This window comes from Leiobunum rupestre, chromosome 7, assembly GCF_980474605.1.
Source record: "Leiobunum rupestre chromosome 7, qqLeiRupe1.1.hap1, whole genome shotgun sequence".
Taxonomy (NCBI): domain Eukaryota; kingdom Metazoa; phylum Arthropoda; class Arachnida; order Opiliones; family Sclerosomatidae; genus Leiobunum; species Leiobunum rupestre.
Window position 1 is genome coordinate 29,475,844 of NC_143390.1, and position 20,845 is coordinate 29,496,688.

Sequence of the window (20,845 nt, forward strand, 5' to 3'; positions counted from 1 at the left end):
CCAAAAATCAATGTTTTTTTATCTGTGAAATTCCCATGTTTTGGTAAAAATCAGGGACATTTATGGGTTTTAGGGAGTTTAGTCTTAAAAGTAAAATTTTACATTATAACAGTTTTCTTATTAAAAATCAAATGACTTTATTACTTCTCTTATACAATAATATGGAACCAGTTTAGTTTAAATGTAAATGAGTAACCCTATACTTTTACGTAAACAGATTTGTTACATAACAAGATAAATCTTTAGTTTTCATTGATTTTATCATAAAACATTAGGAGCTTTTACACCAGGAAAATCAGAGGGAAAACCTGGAAAGATCAGAGAAATCGGTTTGCCAATAGTTGTATGAACCCTATCTTATATTTTCATTGTGTTGGTAACGGGTTTATGACGGCCTATGTTGGTCAGCGATCATCAGTATGACCCTAAGTTATCCTACGGATGATCACCATCTGCGTTTTGTAATTATAAAGCGGACGAACTTACGCTACGAAGTACGCGAAGGCAGGGCCCCCAGAGGTCCTACATTTACTATAAAATCCAATTTTTTTTAAAATGTCCCATAAAATCCTACATTTAAAAAAAATTCCTATAAATCCTACATTTTTAAAAATGTCTGATAAAATCCTACATTTTTAATAAGGTCCTATAACTCCTACATTTTTAAAAATATCCTACAAATCCTACATTTAAAAAATGTCCTATAAAATCCTATATTTTCAAAAGTCCTATAAAATCCTACAATTTTAGAAAAAAGTCCTATAAAATCCTACAATTTTAGCAAAATATCCTACAAAAAATCCTATATTTTTAGCAAAATGTTATAAAATCCTTTATTTTTAACAAAATGTTATAAAATCCTTTATTTTAGCAAAATGTCCTAAATATCCTATATTTTTAGGAAAATGTCCTAAAAAATCCTATAATTTTGATATTTTGCCTATTTAAAATCCCGCCACTCAGTTAAATTGCTAGATTTAGCTATAGGATAAATTCATATACAAAGTCGTAAATATTTTCTATCTTTAAGTGAAAATCAAAGATTTATTTCACTAAATATAGATTTAGTTTCTATACTCTTTTCAGACGATGCTTATAAAACCGGGTTCGTATTCCGTTTAGTAAACCATAGATCACTTTTAATACCGAGATGTATATGAGAGTTAAAGCAAACTGGAAGGCTATTCTGTGAAAATAAAAATAGACCAAAAAATTTCTATCCGTCAAAAATGGCAATGCGCCTGTGGGGAAGGGCCGGATATCGAAAACACAAGCTACCGATTGTGTAAGTGCAATTTTAAGTAGTGGCAGTATGTTACGGCTATATCCGGTATTTTAATCATATCATAAACTAAATGCTTAAGCGGACGTAAAATACCTGTTTATTTTTGACTTAAATTGGTACCATCGACATTATGTCGAAGCATTTAATTAAAATTACTTGTGTCGGCATTATAGACCACCACGATTTTCAATTTGAATAATATAGTTTGATATTTCGATAGCAGCCTCTTCTGCACACGCGCGTTGTCATTTTTGACGGATCATGATATTTTGTCATATTTTATTTTTACCGAAAAGCCTCCCTGGTCTGCAATTATTAATATCAAAAAGTTCAGTTTGCTGAACAGTTACGTAACGTAAACCTTTAATATAAACTTATATCAAAAGCCAAAATTTCAGCTAGAGATTCGTCCTTATGGGGCTCATCATTACTGCGAAGGAACTGGTTTACCCCCATTTCGCCCAAAATAGTTCTCCCAATTCCAATTTCTCCCAATCCCATTGCTCCCAATTCCATTTCTCCCAATCCTATTTGTCCCAATCCCATTTGTCCCAAAATAGTTATCCCAAATCCCATTTGTCCCAAAATTACACTTGGTATAAACATTAATATAGGTTTTATTTTAATATGCAAGTACATAAAATTTTGCCCATTTCATTTTACATCGAATCCCCATTTTATCGCTTCGAGGAATTCTTCTGTGGTTTTGGATCCTAACCTAACCTAACCTAACGCCAAGTCAATTCACATATTCACAAAACGGTAAATTTACTTTGTTTACCGATTCCAAATAATGATTGGGAGAAAGGGGAATCCATATTTTTGGGAATATTGATCGTTGGGAGAAATGGGAATCAATTTTTTTGGGAAACTTGATCGTTGGGAAAAATGGGAATACATATTTTTGGGTTAAATGAACTCCGGTTCGGAGAAATGGAATTGGGACAAATGGGAATACATATTTTTGGGTTAAATGAACTCCGATTCGGAGAAATGGAATTGGGACAAATGGGAATACATATTTTTGGGTTAAATGAACTCCGGCTCGGAGAAATGGAATTGGGACAAATGGGAATACATATTTTTGGGTTAAATGAACTCCGGTTCGGAGAAATGGAATTGGGACAAATGGGAATACATATTTTTGGTTTAAATGAACTCCGGCTCGGAGAAATGGAATTGGGACAAATGGGAATACATATTTTTGGGTTAAATGAACTCCGGTTCGGAGAAATGGAATTGGGACAAATGGGAATACATATTTTTGGGTTAAATGAACTCCGGCTCGGAGAAATGGAATTGGGAAAAATGGGAATACATATTTTTGGGTTAAATGAACTCCGGTTCGGAGAAATGGAATTGGGACAAATGGGAATACATATTTTTGGGTTAAATGAACTCCGGCTCGGAGAAATGGAATTGGGACAAATGGGAATACATATTTTTGGGTTAAATGAACTCCGGTTCGGAGAAATGGAATTGGGACAAATGGGAATACATATTTTTGGGTTAAATGAACTCCGGCTCGGAGAAATGGAATTGGGACAAATGGGAATACATATTTTTGGGTTAAATGAACTCCGGTTCGGAGAAATGGAATTGGGACAAATGGGAATACATATTTTTGGGTTAAATGAACTCCGGCTCGGAGAAATGGAATTGGGACAAATGGGAATACATATTTTTGGGTTAAATGAACTCCCGTTCGGAGAAATGGAATTGGGACAAATGGGAATACATATTTTTGGGTTAAATGAACTCCGGCTCGGAGAAATGGAATTGGGACAAATGGGAATACATATTTTTGGGTTAAATGAACTCCGGTTCGGAGAAATGGAATTGGGACAAATGGGAATACATATTTTTGGGTTAAATGAACTCCGGTTCGGAGAAATGGAATTGGGACAAATGGGAATACATATTTTTGGGTTAAATGAACTCCGGTTCGGAGAAATGGAATTGGGACAAATGGGACACCATGTTTTTGGGAGAACTGATAACTTTGGGAGAAGGTAAAATTGGGTTAAATGGGAATATACCTAGGAACTCTGCCGATAACAGTAAAACTAATATACATCCAGGGTGCCCTATATGTGAGCAGTCCATTGAAATTTATAGTGAAATTCTTGTTGGAATCTCTGGCAGAAATTTTTACTTTTGATATAATTATCTGAAAAATTCAACGAAAGCCCGAGCATAAAAGATGTCTGCTGTATAGCGCCCGCTGTGCAATAGTTGTGAGGAATTTCACTATCAATTGCAATGGACCGATCCTGGTTTTATATTGTGTAATATATATACTCTTGTGGACAGCAAATCAAAGTAATGAAATCGGTGACTGTAAGGCATCTGAAATGCGCTCACAATCTGTCTGCCGGCTTACGATGACTTCGTGGGGTCGGACATCCATCAAAAACGTGTACGGAATTTCAAGATTTCGCGTTGGATTTCGGATTTCTTAACTTTTGTCCCGGGTTTAGCTACGGATTTCTAATTTTTTAATTTCTCAATTTCTTGGCGGATTTCGTAATTTTTCTATTTCTCAATTTCTTAGCGGATTTCGTAATTTTTCTCAATTTCTTGGCGGATTTCGTAATTTTTCTATTTCTCAATTTCTTGGCGGATTTCGTAATTTTTCTATTTCTCAATTTCTTAGCGGATTTCGTAATTTTTCTCAATTTCTTGGCGGATTTCGTAATTTTTCTATTTCTCAATTTCTTGGCGGATTTCGTAATTTTTCTATTTCTCAATTTCTTAGCGGATTTCGTAATTTTTCTCAATTTCTTGGCGGATTTCGTAATTTTTCTATTTCTCAATTTCTTGGCGGATTTCGTAATTTTTCTATTTCTCAATTTCTTGGCGGATTTCGTAATTTTTCTATTTCTCAATTTCTTAGCGGATTTCGTAATTTTTCTCAATTTCTTGGCGGATTTCGTAATTTTTCTATTTCTCAATTTCTTGGCGGATTTCGTAATTTTTCTATTTCTCAATTTCTTAGCGGATTTCGTAATTTTTCTCAATTTCTTGGCGGATTTCGTAATTTTTCTATTTCTCAATTTCTTGGCGGATTTCGTAATTTTTCTATTTTCCGATTTATTGTCGGATTTCCGGATTTCTCGACGGATTTCCGGATTTATCGTTGTATTTCGGGATTTCTTTGGACTTCGGTATTTCTCGTTGAATTTCGGGATTTCTTCGGATTTCGGGATTTCTCGTTGTATTTCGGGATTTCTCGTTGTATTTCGGGATTTCTCGTTGTATTTCGGGATTTCTCGTTGTATTTCGGGATTTCTCGTTGTATTTCGGGATTTCTCGTTGTATTTCGGGATTTCTCGGCGGATTTCGGGATTTCTCGGCGGATTTCGGGATTTCTCGATTTTACGTCTGATTTCGGGATTTCGTGATTTTTCAATTTCTCGATTTATTGGCGGATTTTTGGATTTCTTGCCGGATTTCGAGATTTTGAAGAGCTCCAGGCTAGATTTCGGATTTCTTGGAAAGAGTTCGGGATTTCTTTGGTTGTCCAACCCTTCGGTTGACTTGAGATGACATTCGGGTTTAATCAATCTGGTTTGCATTTGGACACATTAACTGATCAGAAAATATCCGAACATAAATACATATAATTTGATATAACGTAATGATTTCCTCCGATCAGATAACGTAACTGTTATCTTTCAATCGGCTATAATAACTAAAATTGAAGATAAAGCAGAAAATATAAAATTTAGCCTGATCGTCGCGAAAAGCGATTTTACGCTTAACGGGAATATGAACTAAATCGAAAAATCGTCTGCGAAACAAATGGTTTTTAACGTATTTAGCGCCTTTCACCCCTAGCTAGTTTATTAATCCCCGTTTTATAGGGCTAGTCAACTCTCCCATATACGAAACGATATTACTTCTTTCGATAAAATCCTCCACGACTGCCTTGCCCATCTGCCAAACGTTGCTGCCAGAACTTTGATAAAAGCTTTGGCAGTACGATGGAAAACTGGTATTAATAGGCGCTTCAATAAATGCCGCTCTCTTTTTCTTTCCTCCCCTCCTATGCGCATGCGCGAGTCACTGAATAAAATAGTCACGTGTTTATTTTAGTTTTAAATAACATTATTTTCTTTCAAGAGGCGCGTGTGAAATATGCACGAGCCCTTATATATTGAATTTATTAAGCAGCGCGCGCTTCAAAATATCACGCTCTTACAACTATTTTCTGGCTGAATAGCTTTTATTTAAACGTCTATTCCAGTCACGGTGGCACAAAATCTATATTTCAGGGGCCCACCCAGAGGTACTATAGTCGTATAAAATCCTATATTTACAAAAATATCCTATAAAATCCTATAATATTGATATTTTGCACATTTCAAATCCCGCCACTCAATTAAGTTGTTAGATTTAGTTATAGGATCAATTATTATACAAAGTCATTCTAGTCTCTACTTTTGTTATTGTTAAGATGGTTAGCTACTAGTATATTTTTGTGATAAAATGGTTTCTATTTTTTAAGTGAAAATCAAAGATTTATTTATTTATTAAGTCCTTTTTTACCTATCACACGAACGCAAACCTTAATGTCCGCATTTCCCTGCTGCTTGGTTTTGCGCTTGTTGCAGCCTATTTCCAGGGGCTAGTAGGCCACACTTTGAAGCTCTCTGGCGCTCTTTTCAGGCATACTTCTCAACTCACCCCCTGCAACTCCTTCAAATTTCGCATAACCTATAGAAACACCCTGTATAGTCCTATAAAATCCTATAATCTTGAAAAAGTCCTATAAAATTCTATAATTTTGAAAAAAAAGTCCTATAAAATCCTATAATTTTGAAGAAAAAAGTCCTATAAAATCCTATAATTTTGAAAAAATAGTCCTATAAAATTCTATAATTTTGAAAAAATAGTCCTATAAAATCCTATAATTTTGAAAAAATAGTCCTATAAAATCCTATAATTTTGAAAAAATAGTCCTATAAAATCCTATAATTTTGAAGAAAAAAGTCCTATAAAATCCTATAATTTTGAAAAAATAGTCCTATAAAATTCTATAATTTTGAAAAAATAGTCCTATAAAATCCTATAATTTTGAAAAAATAGTCCTATAAAATCCTATAATTTTGAAAAAATAGTCCTATAAAATTCTATAATTTTGAAAAAATAGTCCTATAAAATCCTATAATTTTGAAAAAATAGTCCTATAAAATCCTATAATTTTGAAAAAATAGTCCTATAAAATCCTATAATTTTGAAGAAAAAAGTCCTATAAAATCCTATAATTTTGAAAAAATAGTCCTATAAAATTCTATAATTTTGAAAAAATAGTCCTATAAAATCCTATAATTTTGAAAAAATAGTCCTATAAAATCCTATAATTTTGAAAAAATAGTCCTATAAAATCCTATAATTTTGAAGAAAAAAGTCCTATAAAATCCTATAATTTTGAAAAAATAGTCCTATAAAATTCTATAATTTTGAAAAAATAGTCCTATAAAATCCTATAATTTTGAAAAAATAGTCCTATAAAATCCTATAATTTTGAAGAAAAAAGTCCTATAAAATCCTATAATTTTGAAAAAATAGTCCTATAAAATTCTATAATTTTGAAAAAATAGTCCTATAAAATCCTATAATTTTGAAAAAATAGTCCTATAAAATCCTATAATTTTGAAAAAATAGTCCTATAAAATCCTATAATTTTGAAGAAAAAAGTCCTATAAAATCCTATAATTTTGAAAAAATAGTCCTATAAAATTCTATAATTTTGAAAAAATAGTCCTATAAAATCCTATAATTTTGAAAAAATAGTCCTATAAAATCCTATAATTTTGAAGAAAAAAGTCCTATAAAATCCTATAATTTTGAAAAAATAGTCCTATAAAATTCTATAATTTTGAAAAAATAGTCCTATAAAATCCTATAATTTTGAAGAAAAAAGTCCTATAAAATCCTATAATTTTGAAAAAATAGTCCTATAAAATTCTATAATTTTGAAAAAATAGTCCTATAAAATCCTATAATTTTGAAAAAATAGTCCTATAAAATCCTATAATTTTGAAGAAAAAAGTCCTATAAAATCCTATAATTTTGAAAAAATAGTCCTATAAAATTCTATAATTTTGAAAAAATAGTCCTATAAAATCCTATAATTTTGAAAAAATAGTCCTATAAAATCCTATAATTTAAAAAAAATAGTCCTATAAAATCCTATAATTTTGAAGAAAAAAGTCCTATAAAATCCTATAATTTTGAAAAAATAGTCCTATAAAATCCTATAATTTTGAAGAAAAAAGTCCTATAAAATCCTATAATTTTGAAAAAATAGTCCTATAAAATTCTATAATTTTGAAAAAATAGTCCTATAAAATTCTATAATTTTGAAAAAATAGTCCTATAAAATCCTATAATTTTGAAAAAATAGTCCTATAAAATCCTATAAGTAACTATATAAGTAAGATTTGAGTGGGGCCCCTGATATTTGACTTTGACGGGGGAGTTTATGGAATCATCTATTTTAATTTCCATTGCGCCGTTTCAGTTCCCCCGTAAAGACACCGAGCAGCAACTGGAGTAACGAAGACTGGCACGACGACTGGGAAGATCAAAGCGCGTCTCTGAAAAGCAAGAAGTCCTCGTCGGCGGGCGGAGTAAAAGGCGGCCTCTTGTTGACCAAGCATTCGACCGCGACGTCCCCCGAAAAAGCCACCGCCGGAAAGGTCAAAGGAAGTCGCTCGCCCAGAAGTAAGAAAAGCGAGGAGGCCATGTTAATAGACTTTGGCGAAGAAATGGCCAATTCGTCGTCCAATTCGGCCACGGCCACCAAGACGACCAGTGGCTCCACCCAGGAGCGCAACTGGGAATCGGGCTGGGAAGAAGCCGCCGGTTGGGGGGACGATGACCTTTCACCCACCCCCAAAAAGGGTTATCAAAGAATCAATTTTAGCAAGGATTAGGGTTCCGCTTACGTTCGAAATTTAATTTCCAGAGATCAGAAAACATTTACTCTGACAATTGGACGACCAGCTTGTTCCGCTACTGTCCCCCCACCGCGATTTCTTACATTTTCATTAAAAAAAAACATTAAGCTATATTGTTTAAATTCGTTATTTCACAATGGTGTTATTCTTGACTAAAGTAAAGGGGGGGTTAAGCCATGTCTCGTTTAGTTCCCCTTATAATATCAGGAAAAATGTTTTTATTATTATTTTGGAAGGAAATGTATTTATCAACGAATTTTATGTACTAATGAAACCCGAATGCCTGTGTATTAAAACCACCATTCGTTCGCGTAACAGAGTTGTAAAAGACTGGATAGCTGCTGGCTCTAAATTACAATTTCTTTATTTCTCTCAAACGTACCTTCTTAAAATTAATTTATATTGAAATCTTAAGCGTTCTTTTTAAATACGAAGATTTTCTTAAGGTTTCGAGAATTCTCATTTTATTTATTAGTTTTATTATATATATTTTTTTAATGTCTTGGCTCTCAGCCCATTATTCCTGTCTCTATTTTCGGTTTTTGGGCCGGAATTTTGGTAAAGCGGTATAAACAAATTTTTGCCACTTTGATTTTTAGTCTTTAAAAAAAAATAGGATTTATTAAAAAAAAACTTTACGCTCCTAATTGTTTTTTTTTGTTGGGGTTATAATAACCGAAGGTAACCAAAAAAGAAAAAAGACTTTAGACAATTACAAAATAATTATCTGTATAATGTGAAATTTTTTAATCAATTGTTGAAGTTAATATATTCTTCTAAAATAACAAAAAAATACAATGTTTCAAACGTCAAACGTAGATATTATTCTTAACTTAAATAAATAATCAATTCTGTCACTTCACTGTAGAGGCCAAAATATATTTGTATTTTAATTTATAATTTGTATTTTCGTACTATTTCACGTCTACTTTATATATTTTTTTTTCGTATTGAAAATTAAGTTCGTGAGGTTTGTCGAGAGGGTTTTCAAAATGGGGGAAGGGAAATGCAGACGATGACCAACTGATTAATTAAGTAATCGTCAATACGAACTAGTTTTTTTTTTAACTCCACGTTAAATTTACCAAGGAAAGCATAATTGAAAACAAGTCTAACCACTGAGTAATAGTAAGGAGTCTTATTGTAAAACAATTTTAACGCGCCCCGGAAGCCAGCTGGATAATGGGGGCTGACACGAAAGGGGGTAAACACCGGGTTTTATACTTTATGACGTCATAAGAGAGCGCTAGCTAGTAGCTGGATAATCTACCGCTACGACGCTACGAAACTTACAACCCCCTTTTTGTCAGCCCCCATTCTCCCGCTGGGATCACTGGTGTCCTAAAATTGTTTTACAACTGCTTTACTCACGTGGACTAACTCAATTGCGATGTTAAAAAAAATGTATGCCTGGTTATATGGGGTTACATCCCAGATGTAATGTAATTAATTATATACTGAAAAGTTATATTTACGCGATACCCTTTTTTTAATTTGAATCCTTATATTTTAGTAGAATTGTAAAATAAAAGGGGTATTCTCTTGAAATTCCTCGCGAAGGCGACGATTACATAATTCAGATTTTTTACTGTATAGTTAGGCTAAGTCCAAGTTCTCGTTCCATGTGAAAAATGAAAAAAAAAAGAACAAAGACTTTAAAAGTAAATTTTGTTGGTAAATATATATAGTCATTTTCTTGTGTATAATGGGCCCATTAAAAAAAATACTATGAATATATATTATATCAATAAATTGTGATATAACCTAAAAAAAAATACATTTTTTGTTCACTGCCAGATTTTTCTCGTTTATTGGAAAGAATCCAATAAATAAATCTCATTTCAGTATGTTGATATTTTGATGTGATGTTGTTGAATCGATAATGATTTGCAAATAAGCTACATAATGGGGTGTGTTCTTAAATTTAGATTATGTTTTGAAAATTTGCATGGAAAATGTGTAAACGTTTATTGTAAGGTTTTTATTTTCTTGGTATTGACAGCTCAGGGGTGCGTCAAGTTACCAACAACATTTCCTTATTTTAAGAACAAGGTCTTTTCAGAAAGAAAATATCTTAAATCCAGAACACTTCATTTTACCAATTCAGTACGTACGTATAAAACATCTTTAATATAAATTGTATTAATCTTATCCTGAAACGAAAAACTCAAGTTGACGATATGCATATGCCAAGATGTCTTACAAATCTTGCAAGATTTCTTAGAAAACTTAAAAATTTTCGTTGCTTCAAGGGAGTATGAACTTGAAATTGGTAGATCAACTAATTTAAAATTTCTATCACAAACACTAGGGGTGATTGGCACTAACAAGCCTTAGAAGACGGTTTTTCAATTTAGTTCATACTACCTTTAAGCGCCAAATCGTTTTTCGCGTCGTTCAGAATGAATTTTATATTTTCTGCTCTATCTTTAATTTTAGGGTTGACGTCATGTCACGTGTACCGTAAATAGCCAATATTGTCTGGGTAAATGTGGTCTGCTACATCGTTAGGGGCTTTTTAAACACGTGTCCTTTCCAGAGATACCCTTAAATCTCAAGCACTGGATGATACAAGGGTAATACAGCGCCTAGTCATTTAATGGAATTGAATGTTTCATTAGCTTTCCTATTACTAAAACTACGCTTACTATTTTAAGTTTTTTTTTATTCAAAGAAGAAAGGGCTGATTTGAGTCTGAGAAGACCGCGAGCCCGGCGAAGACACCATCTGATTAATCAGGGCGAGATATGTGTAACGGCCACGCCAACGGGGGGATACGTGGGGACACCCGCGGCGGATACTATTTTAAGTTATAGCTTACAAATTTTGCTAGAATTTAGGCTTACAAATACAGATCAAATTCGAGGTGAAGCTCAGACCACTTATACCTAACTGGACTCGTAACGCCACATTAAAAATATTAGACTAATGTCCGTTTACTAAATTCCACCTTACGATGGTGGATCAATTTTGTTTTGGCGCCATCATTTGTCCATTAATGTAAGCTTTAAGATGTTTTTTATATATCCATTTTCATAATAAATCGCAAAGTATTTCATATTGTAACTAAATATTAATTTAATAAGTCCTTCAAAGTTCTTTTTCGCAATAATTTCTAAAATAGTTTTACTAATTTTTGAAACAGTTATAGAAACTGCCAAGAGATGTCGTACCACTCGACTTTTCAAAAAATACCCGCGTTTTTAGAAGCATCAAGCTAGGGTTGCCATGTTTAGTGAAAAATCCTTATTTCTCTATGGCAGTATATAAATACATTACGAATCCCGTTGGATGCAAGTTAGCTTTTTAAGTCCTTTTTATATAAATTAATAGGATATTTATAAAATTTCAATTCCATAACAATTAAATTTTATTTTTTTATACATTATGGGCGGGTCGTTTCATAGTTAAAAGGTAGATGTTGTTATGGATTGGTTTAACTCGGAAACGCTTCTCGTAACCTTCAGTGATATCCCTTTGTTCGAGATGCTTTATATCAAATTCGTCACCTGTTCAAAAGCGAAGAAAAAACCATTATTTTACTCTTAGCTCGCATAGATGGCGATACTGTGCCAGATACAGCAAATATTTATATTTTACCAAACAGATCTTGGACCAACAGAGGTGGAATGCTTCGAGGGGGACCTTTAAATAATTCGTAAATTACGGTAAATTTTACAATTTTATTGAAATGATTAATTTAATCTAATTATACCGGAGACAAACCAGTCATCATAGTGTAAAACATCTAACAAATATCGGAAATCTGGAGCTACCAACGATTTTATTAAAGCTGCATAGCTGAAAAAAATTGTATTAGTTTGAAATTCATTAAAATTAACATAATTTAATTACGGTTTTCTGAATTCTTTGTCCACCGCAACTAAACTTCCCCTATCCCAAACAGCCGTGACTGGTCCACAAATTTCTCTAAATTTAGAAAGTGATATAAATAAGAAACTATGATTGTGATAAGTGAAACTTAAACTTACTTACTTCGTTAATTTGAGAATATCGCAACAATAAATTTTTAATCTCTCATCAGGCGTTTGAAAAATAGTTCCTATATCAATATCAATTTTTTGGCACAGCAAACTGTGATCCTCGAAGAAACCTTTAATCGGTGCATCGCAGCAATCGACCCCCATCACTCGGTAGCCTTGATCGTACAACCTAAAAGAACAAATTAGTAATTACTAACATGGATCACCATGAAGTAGAAATTCTTTTATTAATATTTTAAATTCTTAAATAGACCATGTAACTATATTTTAATATTTATGATTAAAGATGCGAAGTAATTTACCATCTCATATCTACACTTTTACCACATAGTGGTACAAATACAATCCCGTCTTTACGTCCGTTAAATAAAATTTTTGAATATTTAACTAATTTCCTGTAAATAGAGCAAAACAATTGAAAAAATTTATTATAATTTGAATAACACCCATACATATTTATCAAAATACCCTTACTGATTCAGGTCTGGTAGATGCCAATGAGTCTGTCCAGTATCCCACTTTTTCTTCCAAAAATCCATCGCATCTTGGGAAGTCATTTAACTTATTTTCGTTTTGTCTTCTTACTACGTATAAAAATATAAATACTTTTTGAGATTTCGTAGGATGTCTAGCTAGGCTACTGTAACATTAAGTCCCGCTGCTATCCTATTCCTAACTCCTATCGGTAATATTGAACATCAAAAGTTTACGTTGGTGGCATATAGATGGCAGAAGTGCAGCTGTGACATAAAGAGCTTTGATCCTAAGAGGTTTCGTTAGAAATCGATATATCTAGTCTTTAGGACTTCACTAAAAGTCAATAACCCGTATTTTATACGGTTTCCCAAGTTCATAATCCATTAAATAATGCTTTTTTATACGTTTTAGAATATTATCTATAATATATATCAGTCTGTCTAGCCTCTACTTTTGAATTTGAGTTATGGTTTAAAAATATTTCTTACCGGTCAGGAATCTCTAAGCTTAGTTGAGTTTCGAATATTTCAAGGGCCAATCTCGAAACTTGGCCATCTTCCCTGAAACGGGGTATATTATATTTTTCTTTTCTTCATTACCCAGAACTCCCCCGCCAAGTCTCGCCTTCCTTGTCATTGGCAAAAATAAACGTTCCGCGTAAAATACTATTAATAAATTGGAAATCGCGCGAGCGTTTTAGTCAGAATGAACTTGAATGTTCTTTCTTCACGCTAATTATACAGGCTTAAGTCTTAGATAAAGTTTTAAAGGAAATTCCGTCAGAAATAGAATTCCCTGAATCTTTTATTAGCACGAAAAGATCGAACGTTTATCCTTCCCAACCTTCAGCCAAAGATTATACTTTTATTTGAAAAAAGAAGAAGTCCCCTAGTTTATTAGGCTTAGAACGTTCACTTAACGGTACCCTTCATTTAATGGGAAAGGGTGTAGTCTGTTATTGGGAATGGTACGTTGAGGTGTCGGATGAGATGGGTGTTTTTAAGTGCAGGGTTCGTTACACCCTCGCGTTTTACCCCCTTTATAAGGGGGGGGGGGATAAATGAAAGTCCCTGGTATGGTATTAAAGGCCTAGCCCCGTGACCTTTTTGGGGTAATGGTTCCCATTTTTTTTTGTAACCGATGGTTTAAGTAATTTATGTTTCAATTTTTTATTTTTCCGATTTGCGGAAAACTTTCCGCAATCCGGAATATTTTCCGGAAAATTAATAACACTAGGAAAAATTATCACGGAAATGATTTTCAAAGTTATTGCGCAATCATGATTTAATTCCGCAGGTTCCCCGTTTTTTACCCCTCTCAGAAAAAATAAAGGGTCGAAAGTTTTCGTTTTGGACGTTTCAATCAATAAAATAATTCCAGCACTCTCTTCACTGTCTTCCTTGTCTTTATAGTATCGTTAGAACGTGCTCCGGGTGCTTATACTAGCTCGGAAAAACGTGAGAATTGCGATGGAAATGGCCATATGGATTTTGCGTTTCTACCCGAAGCGAGGTGGAGGCTCGTATACTGTGTTTTTAGGCGGGCGGGCATTCTTAAGGACGGTTTTATACCACTGTTATTTGTCAGATACTTGCAATACACACACAGCAACGGAGGTTCCCAGGAAACAAATCATTAGAAAAGGGCGGGCTTACGCTACTCTATAATTATGTCTGTCCAAGAATGTACGCGGGCTAGCGCGGAATACGTAGCCGCCGCTCGAGGGATAAGACAGCCTCAGATAATCTGTACACCGAGTTCGTGCATTTAGCTGTCGGAGTGGTTAGCACTTTCGCCTCGCAGCGAGAGGAGCCGGGTTCGATCCCAACTTGTGGCTCTGGGTGAAAACTCAGAACAACTCCTTCCGCGTTGAGTTTTCAAGTTCTCTCCCCACTGGTTTAAGGGGTTGTCCCCGAGCTCTTCGGTTAACCCTTTCCATAAAAACTTGTTGAGGTTAACGGTAATAGTTAGTGTAGGGAGCTGTTGGCTCGCGTGGTATGATGGGCTTGCCACCACCCTCCTACGCGCTGTAACCCGGCCACCTGAATTAATGGCTTTGTCCCTGTGTTTATCTTCAACAAAGTATGGGTCTCTTTAGGGCCCGGAATTTATATTTTACCGGGGTTCGGGCCCACTCTAGATTTTACGAAGACTATATTTATTTATATTTAGGATTAATTACCATGTTGAGACAACCCTAGGGCATTACAGCCTTATTTACTATCGCCGCGATAGGGAGGCCCGCAGTTTTCCGACGAGCCCATTTTTGGACAAAAATAAAATAATGGTCAGACTAAAATAATATTTACATATTTAGATCACGGACAGGGCTAGGAGTGACGCGGCGCAAAGATTATTAAGCCGCGCTCTCTAGCGGCGAACTTACAAGGAGACATCCCGAAGTGTAACCCACCGATTTTGTTCAAACTCGGGGCATTGGTAGACCTTCATGTATCATGAAAAATCCTAAAGGGAATTTATTCAATGGGCAACCGTTTTGCCATGGCAACGAAAAATGTTTTTGACAACACAAAATATTAAATTTTCCCATTGAAAATAACATGGGATTTTGACCTCAAATGGATCAAAAGTTGATCAATTTTGATGGTTTTTTTTGTCAATTTTTATCTATTTTTTCTATTTTTGGCATTTTCGAAATTTTGAAATTTGTTAAAATTTTTCCTAGGAATCGGTCAGAATCCCATGTTATTTTCAATGGGAAAATTTCCATTTGTTGTTATCAAAAACATTTTTCGTTGCCATGGCAAAACGGTTGCCCATTGAATAAATTCCCTTTAGGATTTTTCAAGTTACATGAAGGTCTACCAATCCCCCGAGTTTGAACAAAATCGGTGGGTTACACTTCGGGATGTCTCCTTGTTAGAGTACATAATCACGATCAAATATTACTTAAAACACTTTAAAAAATTAATTTTAGGGTCCAGAAAAGTTATTTTTGAGCTTGTTGATACGCGATTTGTTTCGCAACCAGCGAGTTTCGTAAGTCAATAGCTAATCAACACCTTCGCAATTCCATAACTTTTTTGTAACGTCAGAGTGGAATATCGAAAGGCAGGATGGATCGGATCTGAAGGTGGTTTGGAAGGAGGTGATCTCCCATTGATTTATTTGGAGGAAAGCTTTCTGGGATTGGGTACGACCCTAACTCATGGTGAAATAACGGCGATTATCGAGGGCACGCTACGAAGGGCCGAAGTTCCACGCCAGGGGGAGCTTAAGTTGTCCAAAAAGAGCCAAATGATTGAATCGCCTGCTCCGTTTTTTCGATAATTTCGATAAATTCGAGAGCTGCGTTCCCTCTCCCTGCCGGTAAAGGCTCTCTTCCCTTTTTCTTCGTTAAAACTGGCTCGGAAGCGGAAGCGACGCCAGCGCGACCTAACGGCCACTCCTTATACGCCTTAACCTCCCCCCCCCCCCGCGACGCGTTTTTGACGAGGCCACAGTCGTCGTCATGGCAACCGGGAACAAAACTCTCGAGTTTCCCCGCCCCTCTCGCGCCCCCCTCTAGGAACATTTTCTGGTTGTGTAATAAAAGGAACTCCCGCGCCCCGCCACCTACCGTACTATAAAGTTAACACTTAGAGCTTTGTCAGTTGTAGTTTAGCCCCTGAGAAGACCTAAGACGATTTGACGTTTTAGTTCGGCCGTACTTTCGCCCTTTAAAAACGGCCACTTAGGATCCCCCCATCGGAGAACTATGGAGGATGCCGAGTAATAGGATAAAAGTCATATTTTTTGCCTCTTACGAGATGGCTCTGCACCGGGTTGGAAACGTCTAAAGTAATCGTTTATGAGACACGGAAAAATTAATAGTTGGTAACTCGGGCCTAATTGCACTCATAAAGATGCTTTAAAATCACATTACTATACCTTTTGACCAGTGGCGTAGCGTGCATTTCTTCCACCCGGGGCCAACCCTAAATTTGCCGCCCCCCCCCAAAAGTAGGCAAAAATTCTGTGATACTCTGTTGATTGCAAAATGATTCAAGTCGTTAAAAAATTAAAATTTTATTCTGCGTGTTTTTTGCAACGCGAACTCTTTTATGCAATGGTCAATATTAATTTGTACCTCTTGTTCGATTGCCACGATACCCAGATTTGTTAATCTGAACAAAGAGTATAAAAACTACGTAACCTAGAGATATAATGACGGTCGAAAGCAGTAAAGGAAGTTGTAGCAACCGGGGGGGGAAGGCACTCAGTGAATTTGAACTTCAAATTTCGGTACCGCAGTGCCACTACGGCAGTTTTAAGTGGCAATCATTTTGATTTAGTTCAACATTCTTTAAAATTCCTTAAGGACTTGGCTACCTTTAGGACTTGGCAACGTTAGAGAACAAACGCCTTATTCTTCACTTTTTGAAAATAAACACCGAAACAACGAATCCACAAATTCTAACTAAAAAATCACGAAACAGTAACCAATTACTGTCACTTTTTTGAATTGACAGATATTAGACAATTAAATATCCAAAATGCCAAATTTAGCACCTCCGCAACACCGTAACTGCCATTTTTCTCCGGTATTATTATTTATTGTACTAAAAACTGCCGTAGTGGCGCTGCGGTACCGAAATTTGAAGTGCAAATTCACTGAGTGCCTTCCCCCCCGGTTGCTACAACTTCCTTTACTGCTTTCGACCGTCATTATATCTCTAGGTTACGTAGTTTTTATACTCTTTGATCTGAACGACATTGTAGATTTTAAATAGTAACTGCACCGCGCTTCTCAATAACAATAACTGACGTTTCGTTCGAGCCGGTTAGACTCGTCGACTGTTTTCTGTTGGCGGTTGTTGCAGTGTTGCCACACCGCGCGCTGCCCGGCTAGACTCGTAGACTGTTCTGTTGACGGCATAGAAATCTCATAAACACAGCGCACGGTGTGACATCACTGCATCGAGGTTAACGGTAATAGTTAGTGTAGGGAGCTGTTGGCTCGAACGCGTGGCATGCAGGGCTTGCTACCACCCTCCTACGCATTGTAACCCGGCCACCTGAATTAATGGCTTCAAAAGTCGCTTGATGACTTAGGCCTAAGGTGGTGCCTTGGGTATTAGCCTAGCTGATTATTATTATTATTATCAGAAATTATAGCCCAGTGTACCGGTAACAAGAGAACCACACCACCGGAGGCCTATCATCATAATGCCCTACGCCAGCGTCCACAGCCCGAACAGGTGACAAAACCAACATGGGTAGTAGTACCCTACTACTGAAGGTCGCAAGCCGCTCTCCCAGCAGAAGGTTCAACAATGGGTTGACCAATTCGCCCCTTCGCACACAGCAGTGGGTTACATGAGCGGGTGCTCTAGCATCGGAATCCAGCACCTTAACTACATAGGTGAGGTGCCAAAGCCCTTAAGAAAAGGTGGACTAAAGGGGGACAACGGGCACACTGCGGTCCAGCGTAACCCGGCACGATCGGCACCGTAGATCCCAATGGGCTCCACAAAGCCGGGAAACCGGGCCACAGCGCCTCATACGGAGACCCGCCGCCCCACAGCAGGCCACCAAATCCGCCTAGGCGACATGATGCCTGGCCCCTCTCCATTAGCTTGAGCTGAAGCTTAGTTTCCAGCCCTTACCTGACCGAAGTCGGAGGTCGGAGATCGGACCATTTGATCTCAGCTAACATCTCCCGGTGTGCCACCGCCCTTATGGGTTACAAGAGCCGGACCCCGACTCCTCAGTAAAGCCACCAGTTATTGAACACTCAGACCCCTTAAGGGCCTGTGACAACACTGCAATAGTCGCCTGCCAGCGGCTGCCGCCAATGTCACTTTTCTGACCCAGAATATCGGCCGGCCGCGTTGGTTTCAATTTGCCAGGCCGCCCCCTACATCTATGCCGCCCGGGGCCAGGGCCCCCTTTGCCCCCCCACGCTACGCCACTGCTTTTGACAATTTTGATCGAGTTTTAGTTGTAAACTTCATGATAAACCTTCTGTAACTACCCTCTTTTATTATTTACCAATATTGAAATGTAAACTTCGTGATAAACCTTCTGTAACTACCCTCTTTTATTAATTACCAATATTGAAATATAAACTTCATGATAAACCTTCTGTAACTACCCTCTTTTATTATTTACCAATATTGAAATGTAAACTTCGTGATAAACCTTCTGTAACTACCCTCTTTTATTAATTACCAATATTGAAATGTAAACTTCATGATAAACCTTCTGTAACTACCCTCTTTTATTATTTACCAATATTGAAATGTAAACTTCATGATAAACCTTCTGTAAAAACTTCATGATAAACCTTCTGTAAAAACTTCATGATAAACCTTCTGTAAAAACTTCATGATAAACCTTCTGTAAAAACTTCATGATAAACCTTCTGTAAAAACTTCATGATAAACCTTCTGTACAAACTTCACTTCAAAACCCTCTTTAATTATTTACGAAGTTTTAGAAAGATTATTATTATTATTTGATTTTAAGAGAAACGTTTTTGACCCAAAATCGGTCCCTTTATTTTTATTTTATTTCTTAGGCCTTGATATTTGCGGGCGAACTACGTCAATGAGGGTTGGACCAATCGCGGCGTAGCATCCCCGCACCAACTAGCGGGCGTTTAGATATAACGGTATAGGCAGGCTCCAGACTGGAGCGAGCAAAATGTGGCGGCGCGACGCGTTTCGGAACGGCGATGAGTCTTGGCGTCCCGCGTTAATCGGCGGCCCTCGATCGCGAACGCCTACCGCCAGGGGTGATTATCGAAAAGAGCGCGTCGTCTCTGCAGATGTCCACGATGCCGAGAGAGCGGCTGACCGACGATGATATTGCCTCGCGTTTGAAAATTATTGCCGGAAGAAATAGAAACGCGCGGAGGGGCGAGCGAGCCAGTTTGTGACCCGGATATTCGGGACTCGACGGGACGTTGCCACGGTAACGGATCCCGCGTGCCATGCTCAGCGTTGTAAAATCACCAACCCGAAAAACTGCACCTTTCATACACCACCCTACGTGTTAAAAAAGCGCACACCCTTCTTTCACCGCGTAGTCGAGCCGCGGAAACTTTATTTTTCCGCCTTACGAAAAGCGCGCGAACCCAAATTTTCGCGTCATCGAAAAAAAAAGCGCTTTTGACAAATTAGAAACTTTCCTCTGGCGTTCGGCAGCAGTACTCTCGGCCTCCTTCTCGCCATCAGCTTCTGTTTATTATTACGCTATCTATTAGAAAGTCGCGTGGTTTTCGTAAAACGCGCCGTTATCGCCTCTCGTTTTTCCCGTTGTTCCGCCGCCCGTAAAAGCTGACGCATTCACGGAAGATGAACCGTAGTAAACAGTTGGGAATTTTTTGTGAATGGTTATTCCCTGACTTTATCGGTAATCCACCGAAAGGTTTTACCGCCGCCGACGCCTTGACGTCCGGCCGCTGAGAAGTATCGACGGATTCCGTCCGCGCGGGGCGAGAGCTCTCCCCGACGCCAGAACCGAATACGGCGCCTAGGCCTCGCGTCATTGCGACAACATGATTCCTTACTCCGCCTGCATGTGTTTCAACCGCAAAGGAAGCCAATGGAAAGTCACCAAAAGCCAGGTTAATAACGTTTCCTTTGTCATTTGCACCGTTTGCACGATATTTAAATCCTGGGTTACGGGAATCTACGATGATTTGTTTTGATAGACCTAGGCTTAACTAACTAACCCTAGGTAGGTAGTTCCTCTTTCCCATTCAAAAAATCGAGGCGCGAATGTTACGTTACCGAAACTTCCGTTTTCCCGCGCTTTAAATAAACCGTTTCAAGCTCTTGTCGTCTTAACTTGAACGTGTAGGTTACCACGAGGCTTTTCTACCTTCTAATCCATACGCGGAAGCTTAACAAGTTCACTTTCGGACATCTTAACCTCCATAGATTATCCACACGCTGCATTTACGTTTTCTTTATGTTGACAATGACAAAAATATAATGACGTCACGATTACGGACGTTAAAACTACTATACCTGGTTTTTATATACTTATGATAATAGGCTTACGGTTTCTTATTATCGACAAACTCATTCACTAATACACCCACGCCAAAACCTTGCTCTAGGTACTTGAGAATTTGTAGTACTAGTACATTTAACTACTTT

General features: G+C 36.8%; 3 protein-coding genes across 7 annotated transcripts in view; 2 read left to right on the top strand and 1 right to left on the bottom strand.

Annotated features, from left to right (window-relative positions):
* ArfGAP1 (ADP-ribosylation factor GTPase-activating protein 1) overlaps positions 1-10,106 on the top strand; it is a 70,603-nt gene extending 60,497 nt beyond the window's left edge. For all 3 annotated transcript variants that reach the window (XM_090181268.1, XM_090181267.1, XM_090181269.1), the window contains one exon: positions 7,815-10,106. In XM_090181268.1, coding sequence (XP_090037394.1) covers positions 7,815-8,229 — 415 coding nt within the window. In that variant the 3' untranslated portion in view covers positions 8,230-10,106. The remainder of the gene's footprint in view (positions 1-7,814) is intronic.
* Positions 10,107-11,509: 1,403 nt separating this feature from the next.
* On the bottom strand, positions 11,510-13,375 carry LOC149936003 (thiopurine S-methyltransferase-like). 3 transcript variants are annotated; one of them, XM_090181077.1, is made up of 9 exons: positions 13,223-13,375; positions 12,732-12,841; positions 12,560-12,652; positions 12,250-12,426; positions 12,109-12,183; positions 11,969-12,054; positions 11,854-11,898; positions 11,638-11,762; positions 11,510-11,574 (listed from the first exon to the last, which is right to left on the bottom strand). In XM_090181077.1, the coding sequence occupies exons 2-9, from the start codon at positions 12,812-12,814 to the stop codon at positions 11,560-11,562; spliced, it is 699 nt and encodes a 232-aa protein (XP_090037203.1). In that variant the 5' UTR covers positions 12,815-12,841; positions 13,223-13,375; the 3' UTR covers positions 11,510-11,559. The 3 variants fall into 3 exon arrangements, with proteins under 3 accessions (XP_090037203.1, XP_090037202.1, XP_090037205.1); XM_090181076.1 differs by lacking the exon at positions 13,223-13,375 and having other exon boundaries at positions 11,511-11,574; positions 12,732-12,950; XM_090181079.1 differs by lacking the exons at positions 11,510-11,574; positions 13,223-13,375 and having other exon boundaries at positions 11,600-11,762; positions 12,732-12,950.
* Positions 13,376-19,362: 5,987 nt separating this feature from the next.
* Positions 19,363-20,845, top strand: part of LOC149936004 (uncharacterized) — a 65,572-nt gene continuing 64,089 nt past the window's right edge. Inside the window, exon 1 of the mRNA XM_090180842.1 lies at positions 19,363-20,307. Coding sequence (XP_090036968.1) covers positions 20,239-20,307 — 69 coding nt within the window. The 5' untranslated portion in view covers positions 19,363-20,238. The remainder of the gene's footprint in view (positions 20,308-20,845) is intronic.